General features: G+C 42.1%; 1 protein-coding gene across 2 annotated transcripts in view; it reads left to right on the forward strand.

Annotated features, from left to right (window-relative positions):
• Positions 1 to 22,123, forward strand: part of gfra1a (gdnf family receptor alpha 1a) — a 109,962-nt gene that overhangs the window by 1,603 nt on the left and 86,236 nt on the right. Inside the window, exons 2-4 of one of the 2 annotated variants that reach the window (XM_041883222.1) lie at positions 75 to 377; positions 2,127 to 2,210; positions 18,068 to 18,199. In XM_041883222.1, the coding sequence (XP_041739156.1) occupies positions 75 to 377; positions 2,127 to 2,210; positions 18,068 to 18,199 (519 nt within the window). The remainder of the gene's footprint in view (positions 1 to 74; positions 378 to 2,126; positions 2,211 to 18,067; positions 18,200 to 22,123) is intronic. The other variant, XM_041883232.1, reaches the window with a different exon arrangement.

The following is a 22,123-nucleotide window of genomic DNA, read 5'->3' on the forward strand; positions in this document are numbered from 1 at the left end:
ATTTAACATATAAACGACAGAAACATTATTATTATTATTATTGTTAGGTCTATTATTATTCATTCTCTCCACAGATGTTTTGTATGCCCAGGAGAATGCCCTTTCTGGTCCCAACCGCCTCGATTGTGTCAAGGCGAGTGAGCAGTGTATGAAGGGGCAAGGATGCAGTACCAAGTATCGGACAATGAGACAGTGCGTTGCTGGAGGGAAGGAGAGAAACTTTAGCATGGTGGCTGGACTGGAGGCGCAGGACGAATGTCGGAGTGCCATGGACGCAGTCAAGCAGAGCCCCCTGTACAACTGCAGGTGTAAAAGGGGCATGAAGAAAGAGAAGAACTGCCTTCGCATCTATTGGGGAATTTACCAGACTTTGCAGGGTATGCACTATCATTACAGTTGGCTACAACACAGCAACCACACAATAATTGTCAGAAGTCAATAAAGATGTTTTTAATCCAAAACTCCCATACCTGCTGTAATGTATTAACGGACCATGTAAACTGCTAAAGCAAAAACAGATTCAGGAAGAAAACACCACATTATTAGGTGCGTAAACTTCCCTGCCAGTGCATACTGGGAATGGTAATGTCCTTAAGACATCTCTTGGAAGGAATCGAGTGTAAAGCTCCTTTGCACTCATCATCTTATAGTTGATCATACACAAAAAATTGTACTGCTTAATGCCAGTGGCCAGTGGGGCAGAATGGGTTCTCAGTTGCGCAACTGACCGATATGCCTAATCAACTGTAGGCTAATGAGTTGTAGGGCAGCATGGAAAATTGACTGACCCAGATATCCATCCCATGTGTCCTTGCATGGCTGCGTGTCGGCTGTGTTTACACAGGCAGCCCAATTCTGATATTTTTTTCACTAATTTGTCTTTTTACCAATCAGTTCAGAAAAATATCTGATGTGAAAATATCTGATGTGATTGGTTAAAATACCAATTAGTGGAAAAAATATCAGAATTCGGCTGCCTGTGTAAAGGCAGCTGTTAGACAGCCAGCCCAATTATGATCTTTTTTTCACTAATTGGTCTTTTGATCAATCAGATCAGATCTTTTCACATCAGATCTTTTTCAGAGCTGATCTGATTGGTCAAAATAAGTCTAAACGCAGCCCATGGTAGCTCACAAACATTTAGTGAAAACAATAACCCATGTGCATGCTCTTTAAATGAAATCTATCTATCTAGCTATACTGAACAAAAATATGAACGCAACATGCAACAACTTCAAAGATTTTACTGCGTTACAGTTCGTATAAGGAAATCAGTCAATTTAAATACATTAATTAGGCCCTAATCTATAGATTGCACATGACTGGGAATGCAGATATGCATCTGTTGGTCACAATATCTATTTTTTTTATGTAAGGGTGTGGATCAGAAAACCAGTCAGTATCTGGTGTGACCACCATTTGCCTCATGCAGCGCGACACATCTCCTTCGCATTGAGTTGATCAGGCTGTTGATTGTGGCCTATGGAATGTTGTCCCACTCCTCTTCAATGGCTGTGTGAAGTTGCTGGATATTGGCGGGAACTGGAACACGCTGTCGTACATGTCGATCCAGAGCATCCTAAACATGCTCAATGGGTGACATGTCTGGTGAGTGTGCAGGCCATGGAAGACCTGGGACATTTTCAGCTTTGTTTCAGAACATTCAATTATCTGGCAACAGCTCTGGTGGACATTCCTGCAGTCAGCATACCAATTGGACGGCCCCTCAAAACTTGAGACATCTTGTGTTGTGTGACAAAACTGTACATTTTAGAATAGCCTTTTATTGTCCCCAGCACAAGGTACACCTGTGTAATGATCATGCTTTTTAATCAGCTTCTTGATATGCCACACCTGTCAGGTGGATGAATTATTTTGGCAAAGGCGAAATGCTCACTAACAGGGATGTAAACAAATTTGTGCACAAAATTTGAGAGAAATACGCTTTTTGTGCGTATGAAAATATTCTGGGATCTTTTATTTCAGCTCATGAAACATGGGACCAACACTTTACAAGTTGCGTTTATATTTTTGTTCAGTGTATCTGGTTGTCTGCAACATTTACATGCCTATTAAAACTGCAAGAGTATGTTAAAAATCACATTGTATTTCATTATTCCTTTCAGGGAACGATTTCCTGGAGGACTCTCCTTACGAGACCATGAATAGCCGCCTCTCTGACATATTCCGACTGGCCCCCATTATTTCAGGTAAGGTCATGAATTTATTAAGAGTTTATGATGGTGCCACTTATTGCGAAGTTCATGGATGGACGCCTGGCTTCTTTGTGAATGTATACAGATTAAATGCAGGCTGTGCATGATCTTAGTGCAATTGTGTTTAAAACATTTTACAATCCTCACACTTTCCCTATTTCGCCCCAATGAAATGCATGCCCATTATAAGTGATCTTGCATGGAGATCTATAGTTCTGAGTGTTCACTGAGAGCTCAACACAGTGTGGTGGTGTGGAGTTGGAAAAATTGAAAAATGCGTCGGGTTGCAGCATAGTTTATTGGGCTGTGTTTAAGTCATACATCCTCTGTTTAAATCGTACATCGTGGTCAACAATTCGATCTGCACATTGGTAGTTTATGAGCCACCTCTAGATGGCAATATTCTCCCTTATTTACGATCGCACAGGCGCAATCCATTGATGCTATAGTGGCCTTTCTGACTTTCCCTTGGTCTTTGTTGAGAGGAACTCCCATCCAGTGCGCGTGAGGTGGCATATTGTGTGGCTGGAATAAGAGAGTTTGAGATTAGTTTAATAAGCACATGGAAATGTTACACAGAGATTTGGCTCTATTTAGATTTGCAATGGGATTGTGAATATAAAGGGAAGGTGCTTCTTATTTGCTTTTGAAAAGCTCTTTATGTTGATTGACGTTTGCAAATTATTTCTTAGCGATGGGTCCCACAGATCATCCATTCCTCCTCATCACGGGATATTTATGGGCCAGGCAGGGTAAGGGAGACAATAAGGGTGAGAGGGGAGACAGGACGGGTGTCAGGGAGGTTTAGGTCAACACAGTGCCTCTCACAACCCATACTCCCAGGCAGCCCTATAACATGTATGTCTCAGTAAGGCTTAAAGGACTCATAGTAAGGAACAAAGGGAGGCATTGTGAGATGTAATGAATCTGTAATAGGCCCTTCTTGGGACCTGAGCCTCATAATCTCCAGTGACATTGGGCATTCTCCTCAGAACCCTCCTGATTATAGTGAGGTTTATTCCTGATCTTTCCTACACACCCCCAGGCCCCACAGTCCTCATTCCCACCTCTACTCTGGGTACTGTAGGCCTCTGATGGACTAAACCAGACATAAAGCTGGAACAATATCAGTGAAGCTTATAGGGTACACAGCTGCCTTAAAGCACACTGGATGTCCTTTATTCTTATTAAGAGAAAATAAAAGAATAGTATTAGAACAGCAGCTGAAATGTTTAAGAGGATGTGGAGAGCTCCGAGCGTGATTGCATGAACATTCACACACACACTTTTTCAAACATACAATACCAGTCAAAAGTTTGGACACACCTACTCATTCAAGGGTTTTTCTTTATTTTTACTATTTTCTACATTGTAGAATAATAGTGAAGAAATCAAAACTATGAAATAACACATATGGAATCATGTAGTAACCAAAAAAGTGTTAAACAAATCAAAATATATTTTATATTGGAGATTCTTCAAAGTAGCCACCCTTTGCTTTGATGACAGCTTTGCACAGCACGGACATGTGCGTACACACACATACACATACACACACACACACACACACACACACACACACACACACACACACACACACACACACACACACACACACACACACAGTTCTTAGTTAATTGAATTATTTTGAAATATTTTCTCCAGGCAGATATAATGCTTTTAGCCTTATGTTGAGTCAGGGTGAGTCACTTTGAAGTATGAGTAAGTCAGTCTCTTAATGTGGTGGAAGCTGCCACATGAGAAACGTCAGTAGAGTGTACATCTCAGGAACAGAACATGTCATCTCATTTTGATTTGATCTAGATTTGCCATTTAAGTCACATGGACATTACTATGAGTGCAAAACAAACGTACAAAATCTTGAAACACAAATGAATGAAATCTGCAGATAGCAAATGTATCACATCAGTGACCACAACATGCTTCTTTGCTGGAGCTGAGTTATGTATTTTTCTACTTCTTCTTTTAATACAAGCGGTGCAGCTTGTTTCTTTCCCCTCCATTTCCTCATAGAAACCCTAAGTCTCTCTCAGTGAGAACTACCTGTATTGATGTCTGTTTCCACTCGATTAATGGCTCATTGAATGCTTCTGGGCTTCCGCTGTCTGCAGAGCTCATTGCTTCTTATTATCATGAAGAGCCAATGCTGTTGTCTGTGCGCCAGGCTAGGGTATTTGTGAAACATACTCAGTTTGGAGTGGTTCCTGTGTCAAGGTTCACAAAAGCCACAACTGCTGTCATAAGACAGACATGGTGAGTCATCTCATTCAAGGGATGTGCCCTTCTTTAAATATGTTTGAAAGTAAATGGTTTACTCACACAGAGTCACACATGTTTCAATTACATGCTGAGTTCACCCCAGTGCACCTGCTCATGGATGAAGTACCAGATAATTTAATTCATTTTGTACATTCCTTTGTGTGTTTGCATGTGTGTGCGCGTGAGCAAGAACACGATGGAGAAATAGAGGAAGAGAATTCAATGAAATGGTTCCTTTTCCGCCCACCAGTTTGCCATCTTGTGATGCACTGATGCATAGAGAAGGCAGTGAGAGCCCATTTCTCTTACATTCAAGTGGACTTGCATTACTCCCAGACCATTTGCCCCTGCTGAAGAGGCAAGCAGTGGAGGAAATGGATGAATACACAGCACAGTTTCATATTACCATAGTCATGAACACTCACTGGTCTGGAGCCTCTCATACTGACCAATGTAAATACTTCCTTCGATTTTGAGAACTAGAATAACAAAGGTTTGTTTGCTGTATGTGTGGAATAACATTGGAGGTTGACTCCTCAAAGTGTAAACCAAAAAGAGTTGTTGATGTACTGCAGTTTAAAACTGAGGAAATTACAAAATGGTCTGGCTTATCGCCACAGAGATATAGCTATGGTACAATCACTCTGTAGATAAACCCCTTTTAAATGTCAGCCAATTGTCATTTACTGTTCAGAGCGTCAATAAGAACAATGAAACCGGAGGGAAAATGTGACACAAAATGTATTACCGAGTCTTCTGTGCAGCAGGGGCTGGCTGGACTGAAATTGCTTAAATGATGAGGTAGCGGTGAAGAACATCAAAAAATCTGGGAAGTACTACTATGAATAAAGATGAGTTTCTATATCACTCCATTATTTTCTGAGACCTGTATACGACCTTTCCCCATTACGTTTTTGTGGTTTAAGCTGATGACAGATCATGATGATGATTATGAGGTCAGCACATAAACACACAACAGTGGCATTTAAATCATTTAAAGGATTCTCTCTGAAGTCCTTGAGCTGTGAATGTGTGAAAACACCTGTAGTCCCAACCTTGCAGACGGACCACACAGCACCTTAAATCCCCATACTGACACGATGCTGAGAGCCTGTCAACACAGCTCACTGCTGTTGGAATGCCACTCTTATAATGAACTCAGAGCCCAGCAGTGTATGAGAACAGACTGCTACTTGGGTTCTTATAGAGTGAGAGGAGGGAGAGGAATGGGAAAGAGAACGGTATATGTGTTGTTTGGACTCAGTAGTACCTCTGCACTTTATGATGTGTTGGTAGAAGTATTATGACAGCTCCAACCCTGGATTCCTCGAACCAACCAAAACCCCTCTCAATGTTATTGCTTTGGTGTTTGACTCTCTGTACTTTCCCCAACTGAAAATGTTTGTGTGAGAGAAAGAGAATATAAAAAGGAGATGTCTTTGATGGTAGCATTTCCATATCAATATTCCCTGTGCCACCTGAAAAACAAATGTCATTAAAATGGCTACTTTGATAAAGCAGCTCCATTTCCCCTGTCTGGCTGTTTGTGTCAGGATGTGTCAATCACAGGCCAAGCCTGGGCCTTTGATGTCTGGGTACAGTGGTGCTCTATCTGTCAGAGTTGTGGCCTCAGCCTCCTCAGTGAGCACTGACTGAGATAGGAGTTCTATGTTAACGTTCCCTTGCTCCCTCCTTCCTACTTTACAAGGGTTCTTTGTTCTGCTAAAGACTCCCAAATCCTCCTAGAATTTGATGTCGTAGGGAGACTTCACATCTGAAAGCTAATCAATAGCCAGACATGTTAAAATAGAAACCTGAGGCTGTGCATACAAAAAACTATTGATTTGTCTTTTCGCCCGAGCTCTTCTGTTGGACTGGATCAAAGGATAATCCCTCTGTTGCTGGAGCTCAGGTATACGGTTCCACAATGCACATCGGTCTGGAGGAGTCGGGAATCTCCACGGAGTTGTCTTGAATCCTCCACTCTCATCTGCTGTCTTAGAAGATTTAGGGCAGGGGTTCCCAAACATTTTTGCTGTGCGACCCCAATTTGATATACACAAAAAATTGCGACCCCACCATGTGAAGAAAGTGATGTAATCAACAGCCAATGTTTACTTTTTTAATTAGGGCTATGACAGTTTATTACAAATCAGTCTGACAGCATATATATTTCAATCTTAAAGAAGTATGGGTTGAAGTGACTGAAATGTATCAGAAAGGTATTGGGAAGTTCAGAAGATCCTCAGGCAATAACTTTGTATGACCTTCTGTGTAGAAAAGAACATCATCATTGATAATGTTCTTTCCCCCCCCACTCTGATTTAGTGCCTGGTCTTGTCCACTCTGTTCTAATGAGCCCTTGTGGGCATTGTAGAGGGAAACAGAAGAGGTGGATGTGTTCCTCGGCAGGTAGCTTAGTGGTTAAGAGTGTTGTGCCAGTAACCGAAAGGTCGTTGTGCCAGTAACCGAAAGGTCGCTGGTTCTAATCCCCGAGCTGACTAGGTGAAAAATCTGTCGATGTGCCCTTGAGCAAGGCACTTAACCCTAATTGCTCTGGATAAGAGCGTCTGCTAAAATGTAATGTAAATGTTATCTTTCAGTGATGGGGTCATAATATTTTGTTATTAAACCATTAGAAAGATATAGCCACATTTGTAGGAAGACAACAGATACCGCTCTGTTTATTGTAACCGCATCTAACGACTACCGGAAGTTATTTACTTAACGATTCGGTTCTATGAACCAAGCACAAGTTTCTCTTGCGACCCCATTTCCAAATCAGGCGACCTCTAGTTTGGGGAACGCTGCTGTAGGGATTGATTATAATATTAGATCTCTATGAAGGTTTTTTAAACTCCTTCAAATACCACAGCTACGCATAACTTCCTGTATGTCTGTTTTTGTCTGTCCATCTGACTTTCATCCAAAAGTCTACAGCTGTCCCTTCAAGTCACACAGAGGATTTAGCCACAGGTCGAGGGGCTTTAGCTGCTTAATACACACACACCGTTCCAGACATTACTCTCACAGCTGCAGCCTAATGACAGAATAATGCTAACAGAAGCATCAGGTTGCAGCCTTGTCCCTGCCGCTAGCTCTATGTGGCCAAAAAATAATTTAGTTAAAGGTGACCAGAATGGAGTCCTCCTGGGAGGTTTCTGATTGGATATAAAGTGGGAGAGTGATTCATCATAGTTAATCAATGCTCCTGACAGCTCGAATCAGCAGGGGCGCCACATGTGCCAGCTACCTCTAATGCTTTTCTGCCCAGATGCATGCAAATTATCCATACGGCAAACAGTGAGGTGTCAGTCTAAAGTCAGATAGATGTCGTGAGTAACCATGTTTAATCAAATCTTCACTGTCTTCATACAAAAAAAGAATCCTACAGTTTTAGGCCTACAGTTTTAGTTGTTTGGTACAATAACATTTTTTTTCATTGGTTGGGATTCAATTGATTATTATGCAAAGGCATACATACTGTATCATAGGATACTTTTCTTGGATGGGCAAGTCCTTTAAGTGACCACTGGCAGGTGTCAGACTCAGAGATGTTAGCCTTGGGTAAAACTACAGTCCTAAGCCCTCAAATGAAGTGACAGAACATACACTAAATGACCAGAAGTATGTGGACACCTGCTCGTCAAATATATCATTCCAAAATCATGGGCATTAATATGGAGTTGGTCCCCCCTTTGCTGCTATAACAGCCTCCACTCTTCTGGGAAGGCTTTCCACTAGATGTTGGAACATTGCTGTGGGGACTTGCTTCCATTCAGCCACAAGAGCATTAGTGAGGTCGGGCACTGATGTTGGGCGATTAGACCTGGTTCGCAGTCGCGTGCCAATTCATCCCAAAGGTGTTCGATGGGGTTGAGGTCATGGCTCTGTGCAGGCCATTCAAGTTCTTCCACATCGATCTCGACAAACCATTTCTGTATGGACCATGCTTTGTGCATGGGGGCATTGTCATGCTGAAACAGGAAAGGGCCTTCCCCAAACTGTTGCCAAAAGGTTAGAAGCACAGAATCGTCTAGAATGTCATTATACTGTATGCTGTAGTGTTAAGATTTCCCTTCGCTGGAACTAAGGGGCCTTAACCATGAAAAACAGCCCCAGACCATTATTCCTCCTCCACCAAACTTTACAGTTGGCACTACGCATTCGGCAGGTAGCGTTCTCCTGTCATCCATCAAACCCAGATCCGTCTGTCGGACTGCCAGATGGTGAAGCGCGATTTATCACTCCAGAGAACGCGTTTCCACTGCTCCAGTCCAATGGCGGCAAGTTTTGCACCACTCCAGCCAATGCTTGGTATTGTGCATGGTGCACATGGTGGTTTGTGTGCGGCTGCTTGGACATGGAAACCATTTCATGAAGCTCCCGACGAACAGTTCTTGTGATGACATTGCTTCCAGAGGCAGTTTGGTACTCGGTAGTGAGTGTTGCAACCGAGGACAGACGATCTTTACACACTACACCCTTCAACACTCCGCGGTCTCGTTCTGTGAGCTTGTGTGGCTTACCACTTGGCGGCTGAGCCGTTGTTGCTTCTAGACGTTTCCACTTCACAATAACAGCACTTATAGTTGACCGGGGCAGCTCTAGCAGGGCAGAAATTTTATGAACTGACTTGTTGGAAAGGTGGCATCCTATGACGGTACCACGTTGAAAGTCACTGAGCTCTTCAGTAAGGCCATTCCACTGCCAAGGTTTGTCTATGGAGATTGCATGGCTGTGTGCTCGATTTATACACCTGTTAGCAACGGGTGTGGCTGAAATAGCCGAATCCAATAATTTGAAGGGGTGTCCACATACCTTTGTATATATTGTGTACATGTAGATGTTGATCCCTTTTTAAGGCTGCAGCTGTTTGTTTTTTTCAGCTGAGAGGGAGGTAGTGGTTTGTCTCTGTGTGTCTGTGACTCTTCTAATCATGACTGGTAATGTTTTATTTTAGTGGTAGATCAGCTTTAATTTTGGAGATTGATTGTGGGTTCTATCAATTTCATTGTTTGCATCATTTCTAGTCCCCCTTATTTTTTATTTATAAAAATAAATAATCAACCCTACCACCCCTCTCCTGATTGGAGTAAACTAACAGACAACCCTACTTCTACTGCTATTTACAACTACTTTCGCTCACATGTACGGTACATGTAGTTAAATAATTATACATATAGTCTTATTTTCCTTTTTCTGCAAGTGCTGGATTTTCATTCACCATTCATCTTAACTCCACAGATTAACCCAACTTTCCCAGTATAATGCCATTTTGCAAAAATCTTTTGCAATACATCCCTCCATTTTACTGTGATGTCTTACGAGGGTCTTGAACCTCCCTATTTGTAACATTTCTACTGATATTGCCCTCAAAATAAATACTTTACCCATGAGTATAATGACATTTCCCATTGACTGATTGTGTTTTTTCCGATCACCTAACAATACAGTTATGGCTGGTAATATTAGTAGTCTTCTGATTGTACAGGACGTTTGTGCTGCAGCACTTGTCTTGAGAGAACCCCCCAACTTTTAATAACAGTTTCAGTCAACAAACTTCCTGGAAAACAAAAGTCCATGAAAATATACATCACTCCGGTATCCAGCTGTTTTTGGCTTTGTGCCATTCTTGATCTCAAGGATGTTAAATGACAGTATTGATACATACAGTGAGGGAAAAAAGTATTTGATCCTCTGCTGATTTTGTACGTTTGCCCTCTGACAAAGACATGATCAGTCTATCATTTTAATGGTTTATTTGAACAGTGAGAGACAGAATAACAACAAAAAAATCCAGAAAAACGAATGTCAAAAATGTTATAAATTGATTTCCATTTTAATGAGGGAAATAAGTATTTGACCCCTCTGAAAAACATGACTTAGTACTTGGTGGCAAAACCCTTGTTGGCAATCACAGAGGTCAGACGTTTTTTGTAGTTGGCCAACAGGTTTGCACACATCTCAGGAGGGATTCTGTCCCACTCCTCTTTGCAGATCTTCTCCAAGTCATTAAGGTTTCGAGGCTGACGTTTGGAAACTCGAACATTCAGCTCCCTCCACAGATTTTCTATGGGATTAAGGCCTGGAGACTGGCTAGGCCACTCCAGGACCTTAATGTGCTTCTTCTTGAGCCACTCCTTTGTTAGCTTGGCCGTGTGTTTTGGGTCATTGTCATGCTGGAATACCCATCCACGACCCATTTTCAATGCCCTGGCTGAGGGAAGGAGGTTCTCACCCAAGATTTGACGGTACATGGCCCCGTCCATCGTCCCTTTGATGCGGTGAAGTTGTCCTGTCCCCTTAGCAGAAAAACACCCCCAAAGCATAATGTTTCCACCTCCATGTTTGACGGTGGGGATGGTGTTCTTGGGGTCATAGGCAGCATTCCTCCTCCTCCAAACACGGCGAGTTGAGTTGATGCCAAAGAGCTCGATTTTGGTCTCATCTGACCACAACACGTTCACCCAGTTCTCCTCTGAATTATTCAGATGTTCATTGGCAAACTTCAGGTGGGCCTGTATATGTGCTTTCTTGAGCAGGGGGACCTTGCGGGCGCCGCAGGATTTGGTGTTCTCGGGGTGATGAGAGGTGTTGGGTTTGCGCCAGATATAGCATTTTTCTTGATGGCCAAAAAGCTCAATTTTAGTCTCATCTGACCAGAGTACCTTCTTCCATATGTTTGGGGAGTCTCCCACATGCCTTTTGGCGAACACCAAATGTGTTTGCTTATTTTTTTCTTTAAAAATAGGCTTTTTCTTGCCACTCTTCCGTAAAGCCCAGCTCTGTGGAGTGTATGGCTTAAAGTGGTCCTATGAACAGATACTCCAATCTCCGCTGTGGAGCTTTGTAGCTCCTTCAGGGTTATCTTTGGTCTCTTTGTTGCCTCTCTGATTAATGTCCTCCTTGCCTGGTCTGTGACTTTTGGTGGGTGGCCCTCTCTTGGCAGGTTTGTTGTGGTGCCATATTCTTTCCATTTTTTTATAATGAATTTTATGGTGCTCCGTAGGATGTTCAATGTTTCTGATATTTTTTTATGACCCAACCCTGATCTGTACTTCTCCACAACTTTGTCCCTGACCTGTTTGGAGAGCTCCTTGGTCTTCATGGTGCCGCTTGCTTGGTGGTGCCCCTTGCTTAGTGGTGTGGCAGACTCTGGGGCCTTTCAGAACAGGTGTATATATACTGAGATCATGTGACAGATCATGTGACACTTAGATTGCACCCAAGTGGACTTTATTTAACTAATTATGTGACTTCTGAAAGTAATTGGTTGCACCAGATCATATTTAGGGGCTTAATAGCAAAGGGGGTGAATACATATGCACGCACCACTTTTCCGTTATTTATTTTGTAGAATTTTTTGAAACAAGTTATTTTTTTCATTTCACTTCACCAATTTGGACTATTTTGTGTATGTCCATTACATGAAATCCAAATATAAATCTATTTAAATTACAGGTTGTAATGCAACAAAATAGGAAAAACGCCAAGGGGGTTGAATACTTTTGTAAGGCACTGTATACTTAACAAATTACCAGACAATCGTGAGCTGGCATTTGTAGGTTAAATACTGTGGATGTTATCCATACATATCTTACTTTTGTTGAAAGTATAAATTATATTATAAACTGTGTGGTTCGAGCCCTGAAAGCTGATTGGCTGACAGCCATGGTATATCAGACCGTATACTATGGGTATGACAAAACATTTATTTTTACTGCCCTAATTACATTGGTAACCAGTTTATAATAGCAATAAGGCACCTCGGGGGTTTGTGGTACAGTGGGGAAAAAAAGTATTTAGTCAGCCACCAATTGTGCAAGTTCTCCCACTTAAAAAGATGAGAGAGGCCTGTAATTTTCATCATAGGTACACGTCAACTATGACAGACAAATTGAGAATTTTTTTCCCAGAAAATCACATTGTAGGATTTGTAATGAATTTATTTGCAAATTATGGTGGAAAATAAGTATTTGGTCACCTACAAACAAGCAAGATTTCTGTCTCTCACAGATCTGTAACTTCTTCTTTAAGAGGCTCCTCTGTCCTCCACTCGTTACCTGTATTAATGGCACCTGTTTGAACTTGTTATCAGTATAAAAGATACCTGTCCACAACCTCAAACAGTCACACTCCAAACTCCACTATGGCCAAGACCAAAGAGCTGTCAAAGGACACCAGAAACAAAATTGTAGACCAGCACCAGGCTGGGAAGACTGAATCTGCAATAGGTAAGCAGCTTGGTTTGAAGAAATCAACTGTGGGAGCAATTATTAGGAAATGGAAGACATACAAGACCACTGATAATCTCCCTCGATCTGGGGCTCCACGCAAGATCTCACCCCGTGGGGTCAAAATGATCACAAGAACGGTGAGCAAAAATCCCAGAACCACACGGGGGGACCTAGTGAATGACCTGCAGAGAGCTGGGACCAAAGTAACAAAGCCTACCATCAGTAACACACTACGCCGCCAGGGACTCAAATCCTGCAGTGCCAGACGTGTCCCCCTGCTTAAGCCAGTACATGTCCAGGCCCGTCTGAAGTTTGCTAGAGTGCATTTGGATGATCCAGAAGAGGATTGGGAGAATGTCATATGGTCAGATGAAACCAAAATAGAACTTTTTGGTAAAAACTCAACTCGTCGTGTTTGGAGGACAAAGAATGCTGAGTTGCATCCAAAGAACACCATACCTACTGTGAAACATGGGGGTGGAAAAATCATGCTTTGGGGCTGTTTTTCTGCAAAGGGACCAGGACGACTGATCCGTGTAAAGGAAAGAATGAATGGGGCCATGTATCGTGAGATTTTGAGTGAAAACCTCCTTCCATCAGCAAGGGCATTGAAGATGAAACGTGGCTGGGTCTTTCAGCATGACAATGATCCCAAACACACCGCCCGGGCAACGAAGGAGTGGCTTTGTAAGAAGCATTTCAAGGTCCTGGAGTGGCCTAGCCAGTCTCCAGATCTCAACCCCATAGAAAATCTTTGGAGGGAGTTGAAAGTCTGTGTTGCCCAGCGACAGCCCCAAAACATCACTGCTCTAGAGGTGATCTGCATGGAGGAATGGGCCAAAATACCAGCAACAGTGTGTGAAAACTTGTGAAGACTTACAGAAAACATTTGACCTGTGTCATTGCCAACAAAGTGTATATAACAAAGTATTGAGAAACTTTTGTTATTGACCAAATACTTATTTTCCACCATAATTTGCAAATAAATTCATTAAAAATCCTACAATGTGATTTTCTGTATTTTTTTTCTCATTTTGTCTGTCATAGTTGACGTGTACCTATGATGAAAATTACAGGCCTCTCTCATCTTTTTAAGTGGGAGAACTTGCACAATTGGTGGCTGACTAAATACTTTTTTCCCCCACTGTATATGGCCAATATACCATGGCTATGGGCTGTATCCAGGCAGTCCACGTTGCGTCGTGCATAAGAACAGCCCTTAGCCATGGTATATTGGCCATATACCACACCCCCTCATGCCTTATTGCTTAAGTAAACATCCCCCAACCTCCTGAGTCCTATACTACGAATCAGGTTTGAGGAGTTAGCGAGGTAACTTTGGTCAACTCAGAGTTCAACTTGGGATAACCGGTCACACAAATGTGGCTCACCAGGTACATTTCTATGGCAACGAATCCCTCAGTACTAACCTGCTCTGGGTCAGGCTAACTCAGGGCTAACTCCACTTATCCTGAATGAAGTGTCTGAGCCATGAGTTGAGGACAAATTAAATCATATTCCCTCCCTCTCGCAAAGATTGCGTCATCATCCCTTTCCTCGCTGATTAAATATTTTATTACATGTTTTTTTGTGTTAAAAATAGTCACATTAAACTTGACTTATTGCACATTTTGTTGTGTTACAGCCTGAATTCAAAATTGATTAAATATATATTTTTCTCACCCATCTAGACCTAATACCCCAAAATGACAAAGTGAAAACATGTTTTTTAGAAATGTTTGCTAATTTATTGAAAATGAAATACAGAAATATAAGTATTCACAGTCAATACATGACCTTTGGCCGCAATTACAGCTGTGAGTCTTTACTGGGTAAGTCTCTAAGAGCTTTGCACACCTGGATTGTACAATATTTGCACATTATTCTTCAAATAATTCTTCAAGCTCTGTCAAGTTGGTTGTTGATCATTTCTAGACAGCCATTTTCAAGTCTTGCCATAGATTTTCAAGCCGATTTAAGTCAAAACTGTAACTCGGCCACACAGGAACATTCAATGTCGTCTTGTTAAGCAACTCCAGTGTATATTTGTCCTTGTGTTTTAGGTTATTGTCCTGCTGAAAGGTGAATAGGTCTCCCAGTGTCTGTTGAAAAGCAAACTGAACCAGGTTTTCCTCTAGGATTTTGCCTTTGCTTAGCTCTACGTTTCTTTTTATCCCCAAAAAACGTCCTTGCTGATGACAAGCATACCCATAACATGATGCAGCCACCACTATGCTTGAAAGTATGGAGAGTGGTACTCCGTAATCTGTTGTGTTGGATTTGCCCCAAACTGTTATGATTTAACTGGATAAGAACCCAAATGCAGACAAGTACACGAAGCCATATAAGTTTTAACAGGTTTATTTACAATGTTCAAAGTCCAGGTTTCCAAATATATGGGAAGAGCAAGTCCAGGTTACAGGGAGGGTAACAGATCCAGATCAGGGCAGGTGTGGTACCGTAATGTCCTAGTGTCCGTGATGAGTCCAAAAGAGAGGTCCGGTATTGGAGAGCAGGATGGTGGTGGCAGGAGTGAAGCGGAGGCAGGAGTCAGGTTCCAAATATCTGTGGCACAGGAGAAAAAGTAAATAGAACAGACCAAAAACACAAAGAGCAAAAATAACCAGGTTGAGTCGGCAGCGAGACTAACATGGTCGTCTTGACTATGATCTGACGATGAGTGGTAAGTTTGACCGGGTCTTAAAGGCTGAGGTGATTATGGTGAATGAGCTGCAGCTGGAACCCTGACTCCCGCACACCAGACTTCACTCCTGCAATCAAGGACAGACAGAGGGGAGGGAGAGAGCAGAGAGAGCTACCTAGCAGCAGTAGGCCTAACACAAACATAACGCTTTGTATTCAGGACATAAAGTTAATTTATTTGTCCCATTCTTTGCAGTATTACTTTAGTACCTTATTGAAAACAGGATGAATGTTTTGTAATATTTGTATTCTGTACAGGACTCCTTCTTTTCACTCTGTCATTTAGGTTAGTATTGTGGAGTAACTACAATGTTGTTGATCTATCCTCAGTTTTCTCCTATCACAGCCATTATACTCTGTAACTGTTTCAAAGTCACCATTGGCCTCATGGTGAAATCCCTGAGCGGTTTCCTTCCTCTCCAGCAACTGAGTTAGGAAGGACGCCTGTATCTTTGTAGTGACTGGGTGTACTGATACACCATCCAAAGTGTAATTAATGACTTCACCGCGCTCAAAGGGATATTCAATGTCTGCTTTTTTTTTTTTTTTTACCCATCTACCAATAGGTGCCCTTCTTTGCGAGGCATTGCAAAACCTCCCTGGTCTTTGTGGTTGAATATGTGTTTGAAATTCACTGCTTGACTGAGGGACCTTACAGATAATTGTATGTGTGGGGTACAGAGATGTGGTTGTCATACAAAAATAATGTTAAACACTATTATTGCACACAGAGTGAGTCCGCGCATCTTATCATGTAACTTGTTAAGCAAATTTACACTAATCGTTCAAAAGTTTGGGGTCACTTAGAAATGTCCTTGTTTTCGAAAAAAATAAAGCAATTTATTTCTCCATTAAAATAACATGAAATTGATCAGACATACAGTGTAGACATTGTTAATGTTGTAAATGGCTATTGTAGCTGGAAATGGCTGATTTTTTGTGGAATATCTACATAGGTGTACAAAGTCCCATTATCAGCAACCATCAGTATTGTGTTCCAATGGCACGTTGTGTTTGCTAATCCAAATTTATCATTTTAAAAGGCTAATTGATCATTAGAAAACCCTTTTGCAATTATGTTAGCACAGCTGAAAACTGTTGTGCTGATTAAAGAAGCAATAAAACTGGCTATAACCAGAATAGAAAGAGGAGTGGGAGGCCCCGGTGCACAACTGGGATGCTGACCTTCTAGGCAGAGTTGCAAAGAAAAAGCCATATCTCAGACTGGCCAATAAAAAGAAAAGATTAAGATGGACATTCTGAGATATGGCTTTTTCTTTGCAACTCTGCCTAGAAGGTCAGCATCCCGGAGTCGCCACTTCACTGTTGACGTTGAGACTGGTGTTTTGCGGGTACTATTTAATGAAGCTGCCAGTTGAGGACCTGTGAGGCTCCTGTTTCTCAAACGAGACACTCTAATGTATTTGTCCTCTTGCTCAGTTGTGCACCGGGGCCTCCCACTCCTCTTTCTATTCTGGTTATAGCCAGTTTGCGCTGTTCTGTGAAGGGAGTAGTACACAGCGTTGTACGAGATTTTTACATTATGGGGTATTGTGTGTAGGCCAGAGACACAAAATCTTAATTTAATACGTTTTAAATTCAGGCTGTAACACAACAAAATGTGGAAAAAGTCAAGGGGTGTGAATACTTTCTGAAGGCACTGTATCACATTACACATTTAGTGACAGGATGTTGAAACTTCACCCACAGTAAAACCTTTGTATGACTTATTTTATCGATAGGAGTGTGAAAAAAGGTGCTTGTGCATTGATAAGCACACCAAAGACGGCATTAACGATACATAATAAAGAAAAACGTCACTTCCTATTTCACACCATAGCCTGCTGAGTTCACAAGATAACTTTTCTTTCATGTTGATTTCTAAAAGAAAATGCAAATGTGGCACTGACTCGCCATGGATTGATGTCTCAGCATTGTCTCAATGAAGAGTTCGGCATTCAACTAGTCACGCGCAGTTACACGCCTGCAAGAGTTTGCGGCAGGCGGACGAGCAATATCCACAGTCATAATACGGATGAAGCCTGAGCTGGAATGTGAAAATTATTGAAGCTGAGTAGATCTAGCTAGCGTTGTAGTGTTACCACTCTGGTCTTTTATTTGCCACCAACTACCGTAAATGAACAACTTATGAGTGGGATATGAGTGGGAGTATTGTGAGTGAATAGTGTTGTGAGAGTTCAAAGTATAAATAGAAAATGCAAAGATGCTACATATACCTGTGTAGTCGCCATAGAGCTATATCTCATGTTGTGTAATATAATTAATAGGGCAGTACCCTGGGCATGGCATCTTTCCTTGTGTTTGGTGCTACCATCTTAACCAGAAACTGTCTGTTGTCAACCAGCTGTCTTTAAGAACTATACTCCCTGAGCAAAACACTGCCCATTGCAAGACCTCCCCTCTTCTCCTTTGTACTGTCCCAAACCTTCCACTAACCTCAGCAAGCTGTAGTCCTCTCTAACACCTTTCCCTTTGCCCGCCCAGTGACTCTCCTCCCTATGACCTGTCCCTTTTACCCTCTGAGTGTGGCCTGTCCCCTCTCCCCTGGTCCACTGCACTGTGAGCTCTGTTCACCCTGTGGTCCTGAATGTAGCGTGTCTCTTGCAGAGGAAGGGGTCAGCAGCAACCCCTGGAGCGGCCCCGTCACCGTGCCCACAGGGAGGGGGCCCCAGGGCAGGGGCCGAGCAGTGGAGGACCCCAGTAGAAACAGGAGAGCTCATCCCAATTGGGCAATTCTGGGTAATTAACATCAAGACATACAGGATGCACGACAGCAAGTGGGTGTGTAAAGGTGTGTGTGAATGCATGTGTGTGTGAGTGTGAGAGACAGAGAGAGAGACAGAAAGAAAGAAAGAAAGAAAGAGAGACAGAAAGAAAGAAAGAGAGACAGAGAGAGAGAGAGAGAGAGAGAGAGAGAGAGAGAGAGAGAGAGAGAGAGGGGGGAGAGAGAGAGAGAGAGAGAGAGAGAGAGAGAGAGAGAGAGAGAGAGAGAGAGAGAGAGAGAGAGAGAGAGAGTGGGGTGGGGTGGTTAAGAAGGTTTATCAGGAGTTGATGAGATATGTTGTGATATTGTGTTTTTGCATTTGTTTGTGGTTGATTTGTAGACTGCTGTGGGATGAAATCCTTCTATCCTTTTTTATAATAGGGTTTTGTAGCAAATATCAATAAGATTATAACACAAAATTACAGTATGTAGTCTTTAGTCTATATCATCCGGCCCTAAGATAAATCGTTTTCTGGGTGTAGCAGGATTGTAGCATCCTTGGGAAATAGTTTTAGAGCAGATGCGGTCTATGCTCAAGCCCTGGAGAGCAGAGAGAGAGGATGGGGAGATGTCATGCTTTACTACCCTGGACCATTTTACATACCCAGAGTATTAGAAAGATTACCAGTGTAAATAATTGATGTGGTTTTCTCAGTGGCTGTGTGTGGATAAGAACAGTGGGGTAGTGCATGCAACATTTAGGGAGCGTTAGATTCACCTTAAACGTCAATCAGTGTTTACCCACCTGTTTCACCACTACATCACTGGATGCACACACACGCACACACACCAAACACCAATACCCACACCCAGTGTCGTGCTTGCTCTCTGTGTTGCTAAAGGGGTGATCACATCAGTGAAGCTGAGAGGCTGAATCAGACTGAGCGTTCAGGGGGACCTGGGGGGTCATAACTCACTTCCACTCACTGTATGAAGTGCCAAAACACTGGTTCATTCTCACACTGAGCAATTGGAATACATACAATTTACAAACCCTCATGAAGGCAAATCTGCAACAAATGCATCCCATGCTCACATACAAATGCATCACAATGTGCGGGCTGGGGGGCATTGTAAATTATGTGGCTAAGAATGTTGTGCTCTTTAGATCAAAGCATTCCGCCTAACTTATTCACTCTCCCACAAACAAACCTCAATCTAAAACTAAACACCTTATTCAGTGTAATGCAATTAAGTGTTTGGTTGTATCGTGGCCCTCCTACTCACTATGAATGAATGCCCACATGAAAAAAGACTACAGTTGACTATAGAATACTACAGTAGTACTTACTATAGAATTCTATAGTAAACTGTAATGTACTATAGAATACTATACTATACACTGTGGTATCCCTCGATCATGTGTAGGACCTACTATAGAATGGTGTAGTATACTGTAGAATGCTATAGTAAATACTCCAGTATAATCAGCAAAAACAACAGTGTAGTAAATACTACAGTAATGTCTGCAAAAACACTAGTCTGCAAAAACATTACACTTTTTTAACAATAGTAAATACTACAGCATTTAATTTGCAGATACCTTGCCCATTCCCTTCACCCCCATAACGCAAATATTGTGTTCACTACAGGTTATATAAAATAGTAAATACAGTAAAGTCTGCAAAAACACTACAATGAATACTATAGAATTGTTCCATGTGGAAATTTACTAATCTCACTCAGCAGACGATAAATGAACCACAGTAGTGAGACGGAGGGACCGTTTCCGTAATGATCTACAAGAGTGACAAGAGTTTTCCAATAAAAACAGTTTCACGCCAGTGTTTGTCGTCTTATACTGGAGCATTGTGGTAGTGAAAACAGTGTTGTTCCGTCTGATTTAATGGGATTAAAAGGCAAAACATGTCACACTTTATTAGTTAAATGTAAACAGAGCCAGTGATAATATAACCAGGGATTATAACAGTCTGACAGGGTATTGAAGGTGCAGTAGCCCTGCTAAATGTGGTACAGCCTTATCATTTTGTTTTGATAGGTGTTAGATTCAGCAGGGAGTGTGTGAAGTTATCTCCACCTCTCAGTGGCTTACAGTGGCGCTGTTTTAATAACTCTGCCAAGTGTGTGAGCGAGCGAGAGCCAGGGCCCTCAGGGAGGCACATTCAGATTAATTAAAAACTAAAATCCCCAGAATGTTGTTAGTCATTGTTGAAGTTAAAATGAATGAGGCTGTGGGCTTCCCGTAAAGAGAGTTTTGGAAATATTAATCAAATTATTAAAGCAGATTTATTGTTTTATGTAATTAGTCATTTAAAGCATCACATCCTGCTGGGTTCGCAACAGGGTACATGTACTTTTTGTGTGGAAGTTTATAGCATATCCCGATGAGGTTGTTGCTGTTTTAACCATGATAAAGGGACATCCCTATTATATCAGAATGGATGGTAAATCATAGTTGACTTTGATATGATTTTGTAATCCTCATATATAGATCATCTAGGGAAATGCCTGGGAAATCAGACCTGTGTTTCTTTCAACACTATTTTAAATGCCATTCCATTCATTTGTGTTTTGGACAATCCTCAATTAAGAATTGACTTAAAAAAAGATAGCTCACACAGATTCCAGACTGAGTAGAACATATTGTTATTTGATGGTGTTAATATTTGTACTTTTGTAGTGTACATACTGTGCATTCGGAAAGTATTCAGACCCCTTGACTTTTTCCACATTTTGTTACGTTACAGCGTTATTTTAAAATTGATTAAATCGTTTTTTTCCCCCTCATTAAACTACAAACAATACCCCATAATGACAAAGCAAAAACAGTTTATTTTATTTTTAGGAAATGTATAATGATTTTGAAACTGAAAATCACATTTACATAAGTATTCAGACCCTTTACTCAGTACCTTGTTGAAGCACCTTTGACAGTGATTACAGCATCGAGTCTTCTAAGGTATGATGCTACAAGCTTGGCACACCTGTATTTGGGGAGTTTCTCCCATTCTTCTCTGCAGCTCCCCTCAAGCTCTGTCAGGTTGGATGGGGAGCGTCGCTGCACAGCTATTTTCAGGTCTCTCTAGAGATGTTCGATTGGGTTCAAGTCCGGGCTCTGGCTGGGCCACTCAAGGACATTCAGAGACTTGTCCCAAAGCCACTCCTGCGTTGTCTTGGCTGTGTGCTTAGGGTTGTTGTCCTGTTGGAAGGTGAACCTTCGCCCCAGTCTGAGGTCCTGAGCACTCTGGAGCAGGTTTTCATCAAGGATCTCTCTGTACTTTGCTCCGTTCAGCTTTCCCTCAATCCTGACTAGTCTACCAGTCCCTGCCGCTGAAAAACATCCCCACAGCATGATAGTGCCACCACCATGCTTCACTGTAGGGATGGTGCCAGGTTTCCTCCAGACATGACGCTTGGTATTCAGGCCAAAGAGTTCAATCTTGGTTTCATCAGACCAGAGAATCTTGTTTGTTGTGGTCTGAGTGCTTTAGGTGATTTTTGGCAAACTCCAAGTGGGCTGTCATGTGCCTTAACTAAGGAGTGGCTTCCGTCTGGCCACTCTACCATAAAGGCCTGATTGGTGGAGTGCTGCAGAGATGGTTGTCCTTCTGGAAGGTTCTCACATCTCCACAGAGGATCTCTGGAGCTCTGTCAGAGTGACCATTGGGTTCTTGGTCCTGACCAAGGCCCTTCTCCGCCGATTGCTCAATTTGGTCGGGAGGCCAGCTCTAGGAAGAGTCTTGATGGTTCCAAACTTCTTCCATTTAAGAATTATGGAGGCCACGGTGTTCTTGGGAACGTTCAATGCTGCAGAAATGTTTTGGTACCCTTCCCCAGATCTGTGCCTCGACACAATTCTGTCTCTAAGCTCTACAGACAATTCAACCGACCTAATGGCTTGGTTTTGTACTGTCAACTGTGGGACCTTATATAGACAG

The sequence above is a fragment of the Coregonus clupeaformis genome, chromosome 1 (genome assembly GCF_020615455.1).
Source record: "Coregonus clupeaformis isolate EN_2021a chromosome 1, ASM2061545v1, whole genome shotgun sequence".
Lineage (NCBI taxonomy): Eukaryota > Metazoa > Chordata > Actinopteri > Salmoniformes > Salmonidae > Coregonus > Coregonus clupeaformis.